General features: G+C 68.5%; 1 protein-coding gene across 1 annotated transcript in view; it reads right to left on the reverse strand.

Moving 5' to 3' along the window:
• The window catches only part of LOC123369186 (double C2-like domain-containing protein alpha), a 41173-nt gene that overhangs the window by 25486 nt on the left and 10687 nt on the right, over window positions 1-5000 (reverse strand). The window contains exons 4-7 of the mRNA XM_045014544.1: window positions 2786-2865; window positions 1213-1287; window positions 806-915; window positions 32-213 (exon numbers count right to left, since the gene is read on the reverse strand). Of these exons, the coding sequence (XP_044870479.1) occupies window positions 32-213; window positions 806-915; window positions 1213-1287; window positions 2786-2865 (447 nt within the window). The remainder of the gene's footprint in view (window positions 1-31; window positions 214-805; window positions 916-1212; window positions 1288-2785; window positions 2866-5000) is intronic.

Here is a 5000-nt window from a genome sequence, read left to right on the forward strand (position 1 = left end):
GAACAGCTGGACATGGGAGGGCCTCTCGCACATCTGGACCGTCCAGCAGGGCACATCTGGCTGGGGGAGGGGCCGGGGGGTCTCACCGGGATCTGGGGTTCCAGGCAGATGTTGAAATGCTTCTTCTGGGAAGGCTTCAGACGCCGGAGCGGCACCCGGGTCTCCCCGATGAACTCGTTATGGGTCAGCTTGTCCTCGTCACAGACTGAGACCCTGGGGAGAGACGTGGAGTTGGGGGCTGCGGGTCGGGAGTGAGGGGCACCGTGCGGGTCGGGGGCTGCGGGTCGGGAGTGAGGGGCGCCGTGCGGGTCGGGGGGCTGCGGGTCGGGAGTGAGGGGCGCCGTGCGGGTCGGGGGGCTGCGGGTCGGGAGTGAGGGGCGCCCTGCGGGTCGGGGGCTGCGGGTCAGGAGTGAGGGGCGCCGGCAGGGCTGGGCTGGGGGGCTGCGGGTCGGGAGTGAGGGGCGCCCTGCGGGTCGGGGGGCTGCGGGTCGGGAGTGAGGGGCGCCGTGCGGGTCGGGGGCTGCGGGTCAGGAGTGAGGGGCGCCGTGCGGGTCGGGGGGCTGCGGGTCGGGAGTGAGGGGCGCCGTGCGGGTCGGGGGGCTGCGGGTCGGGAGTGAGGGGCGCCGTGCGGGTCGGGGGGCTGCGGGTCGGGAGTGAGGGGCGCCGTGCGGGTCGGGGGGCTGCGGGTCGGGAGTGAGGGGCGCCGTGCGGGTCGGGGGGCTGCGGGTCGGGAGTGAGGGGCGCCCTGCGGGTCGGGGGGCTGCGGGTCGGGAGTGAGGGGCGCCCTGCGGGTCGGGGGGCTCACCGCAGGGTTTTCCGGGCCATGTCCTCCCCCGTGATGCCCGTGTACGTCAGCCCCTCGTTCCACACGGGGTTCAGGGTGTTCCGCTGCGTTCGCGTCTTCAGCTTGTTGGCCTGGCGGGGGGAGGGGAAACGTGGATGAAGCAGTGGGAACCAGCGCGTCCCCCTGAGGCCAGTATGGACCAGTATGGACCAGCAGGCCCATAAACTGGTCCCGACCGGTTTCCCCTGGGCTGAGCTGGGAAGAAGCGGTGGGGCCCGGGACAAAGCGGAACGGCCCAGCCCCGAGCTGGGAGTTGCAGGACCAGCCGGCCTGGCCCAGTGCGGAGCAGCACAGACCAGTGTGGCCACGTCTGGGGGGGGCGGGGGCCGGGCCTGGGGTGCGAGGGGGACAATGGGGGGAGTATTTACCTTGCAGGCCCCCGGCAGCAGGTGAAGTTTGACGTAGGGATCGGCCAGACCATTAAAATCCATCGGCTTCAGCCCCTGGGGGGGGGAGAGAGAGATCAGAGCCCCCCCAGCTCCCTACGGCCCCCCAACTTCCCTGCGCTGCCCTTACCTGCACCATGCAGGGGCTGCCTTCCCCAGTGACCCCCAACCCCCTCCCCCCAACTGCACCAGAGCCCCCGAATGGCTCAGCCCCGAACCAGCCCACAGCACCCACACAGGGGCTCACCCTAGACTGTCACCCCTGGGGACTCCCCCAATTCACAGCCCAGAGCAAACCAGCGCCCAGGATGGGGAGGTTTGGCAGAGATCCGAGCCTCGGGGGCAGGGCTGGGCCGGCAGGGGCTGCGGGTCGGGAGTGAGGGGCACCGGCAGAGCTGGGGGGGGCAGGGCTGGACTGGCTGGGGCTGCGGGTCGGGAGTGAGGGGCACCGGCAGGGCTGGACTGGCAGGGGCTGCGGGTCGGGAGTGAGGGGCACCGGCAGGGCTGGACTGGCAGGTGCTGTGGGTCGGGAGTGAGGGACACCGGCAGGGCTGGGCTGGCAGGGGCTGCGGGTCGGGAGTGAGGGGCACCGGCAGGGCTGGACTGCCCGGGGCTGCGGGTCGGGAGTGCGGGGCACCGGCAGGGCTGGGCTGGCAGGGGCTGCGGGTCGGGCGTGAGGGGCACCGGCAGAGCTGGGGGGGCAGGGCTGGACTGGCAGGGGCTGCGGGTCGGGAGTGAGGGGCACCGGCAGGGCTGGACTGGCAGGGGCTGCGGGTCGGGAGTGAGGGGCACCGGCAGGGCTGGACTGGCAGGTGCTGCGGGTCGGGAGTGAGGGACACCGGCAGGGCTGGGCTGGCAGGGGCTGCGGGTCGGGAGTGAGGGGCACCGGCAGGGCTGGACTGGCAGGGGCTGCGGGTCGGGAGTGAGGGGCACCGGCAGAGCTGGGGGGGGCAGGGCAGGGCTGGCAGGGGCTGCGGGTCGGGGGTGAGGGGCACCGGCAGAGCTGGGGGGGGCAGGGCAGGGCTGGCAGGGGCTGCGGGTCGGGAGTGAGGGGCACCGGCAGACCCAGTCCCCAGGCACCATATTCTGTCTCTTGCGCCTGGGCCCCATCCTGAGGCACCCTGCTGCGTTGCCATGACAACACGGATGCCTGTGGTACCCAGTCTTGGCAGGTTGCCAAGATGCTGACGGCTGCAGCATTCCTGCCGCTGGGAATTGGGAGGCTGGGTGATTGAAGGGTCGGGGGCAGGACACGGTTGGGGGAGACCCCCCCATTCCAGTGGGGTTAGGCAGGAGTGAAGGCGGGAAAGAGAGAAAGGGGTGAGCGAGGCTGGAGACGCCTCCCAGCCTTTAATTACAGGGAACACGCAGCCGGATTGAGAAATGTCTGCACAGGGGCTGCGGGTCGGGAGTGAGGGGCACCGGCAGGGCTGGGCTGGCAGGGGCTGCGGGTCGGGAGTGAGGGGCACCGGCAGAGCTGCGGGGGGCAGGGCTGCGCTGGCAGGGGACAGGGGTTGGCAGTGAGCTGGGGGGGGGCTCGGATTGGGGGTCCTACCTTGGCCCGGAGGATGGTGCAGTGCAGGGTGCAGCTCTCGGGGTCATAGAGCAGGTCAAACTCCAGGGTCCCCAGAGCCGCTGCGGGAAAGAAAACCAGGATCAGTCACAGCCCCCCCCCACAACCCCCCCGAGACTCTGCTGTGAACCCCGACTGCCCAGTGCCTGTCAGCTACCCATCCCCCAGCCGGCTGCCTACCTCCCCTGTGAAGGAGTAGGAAGCACAGACTGTCTGGGCGGGGGAGGGGAGAGCCAGAGGTTTAGGTGAAGATGCAGGAATTCAACTGTGAGCTGAGCTTGGCCTGGGGGAGGGGAGGTGACACCTCTGGCCAGGGGAGACAAAGGAAAGGAGCTGAGGAAAGAGGAGGGGCCGGAGGGAATGGGCAGACGAGTGCGGGCTGGAGAACAGAGGGGAGGCAGGGAGACCGAGCTCTGATCCCCAAGGGGGGCTGTGGGGCCCCCCAAGATGGACCTATCCGGGGGAACCGGGTATCTGTGCCTGCAAGACCTGTGTTGGACTGTGTTCCTGTCGTCTAAATAAACCTTCTGCTTTACTGGCTGGCTGAGAGTCCTGATGAATCTGCAGGGAGTGCGGGGGTGCAGGACCTGACTCCCCCACACTCCGTGACAACTGGTGGCAGCGGTGGGATCAGCGGCACCCCGTGGACGGCGCTTCCTGCAGTAAGTGACTGGGGAGCAGTAAAACGAAGGGGCGAGTCACCCCTGGGCGAGTGTGGCCAGAGAGCAGGACTTTGCAGTAACAGGGTCCCCCGGGGGATCACAGCGAGCGATCCCAGGGGCGGAGGAGTCTGCAGCTCGACCCTGGCAGAGAGGTGGTGAGCTCAAGGACTGGCACACTAGGGGTCCCCCTGGAACCCGTGGGGAGCGGCGAGCACCCCAGCCTGCGAGTGGCCAGCAGGAAGATGTATGCCACGCAGCGCAAGTGTGAGCTGGTGGAGCTGTGCAAGCAGAGGGGGCTGCACTGTGGGAAGCTCACCAAGGCCCAGCTGATTGCCCGGTTGGAGGAGGGAGATCGCAGGAATGAACCGGTCCCTGTCTCTGAGGGAAGCAGCCGGGCAGATGCAGCGCAGGCGCCAGTGTCTGTCCCCGCTGGGAGTGGTCAGCCGGCCGCTGAGGGCGTCCCGAGACCCCCCACCCCTAGGCCTAGAGGGAGGGGGAGGAGGAGCCCAGCTACGGAGGGCACCGTGACCCCCCCGGCCAGCAGGGGATCGTCCCGGCGACGCTCGGCCTCCGTGGAGCGCAGGCGGCTGGACTTGGAGAGAGAGATCAAACTGAAGGAGATGGAGATGGAGGACCGGCAGAAGCAACGGGAATACGATGAGAGGGAGAAGGAGAAGCAGCGCAGTCATGAGCTGGCCATGGCCCAGCTGAACAACAGGGAGGCCCCGGCTGCGGTGAGTGAGGGGGGCCCAAGCCTACAAAGAGCTTCGGTAAGAGCTTCCTGGCCCCGCGTAAGGAGGGGGAGGACATAGACACCTTCCTGACGGCCTTTGAGAATGCCTGCGAGCTGCACCAGGTGGACCCTGCAGACAGGATCCGGTGCCTCACCCCCTTACTGGACTCCACCGCCGTGGAGGTGTACAGCCGAATGAGAGGGGAGGAGGCGCGGGACTACAACCTGTTCAAAGAGGCCCTGCTCCGCGAGTTTGGGCTGACCCCGGAGATGTACCGGAAGAGGTTCCGGGGTCAACTTAAGACCCGGGAGGTCACATACCTGCAACTGGTCAACCGGAGCGCAGGGGTAACGCCCGCAAGTGGACGGCTGGGGCCCAAACTAGAGAGGACCTGCTTGACCTAGTTGTACTGGAGCACCTGTATGCGCAGTGCCCATCCGACCTGAAGCAGTGGCTGATGGACCGGAAGCCGGAGAACCCGCAGCATGCAGGCCGGCTGGCCGACCAATACATGGACAGTCGGGCGGCGGATGGCAGGGAGGCGTCTCGAAGGAGCAGGTCTGCCTCAACGCAGAGAGAGAGTCACCATGGGACCTCCCGGAAGGAGCCGAGGGAGGGCCCCCACCAAAGGGAAGCATCTGGCGTCAGGTCCAGCCGTCCCACTCGAGGGGACCCACGAGACATGGGCTGCTATCAATGTGGCCAACCGGGCCACGTACGGGGCCAGTGCCCCAAGCTCCGGGACAAACTGAGCAGACCAACCCCACACTGGGTCAACTTGGTAGAGACCCAGCCGGATGA

The sequence above is a fragment of the Mauremys mutica genome, chromosome 4, assembly GCF_020497125.1.
Source record: "Mauremys mutica isolate MM-2020 ecotype Southern chromosome 4, ASM2049712v1, whole genome shotgun sequence".
NCBI classification, from domain to species: Eukaryota; Metazoa; Chordata; order Testudines; family Geoemydidae; genus Mauremys; species Mauremys mutica.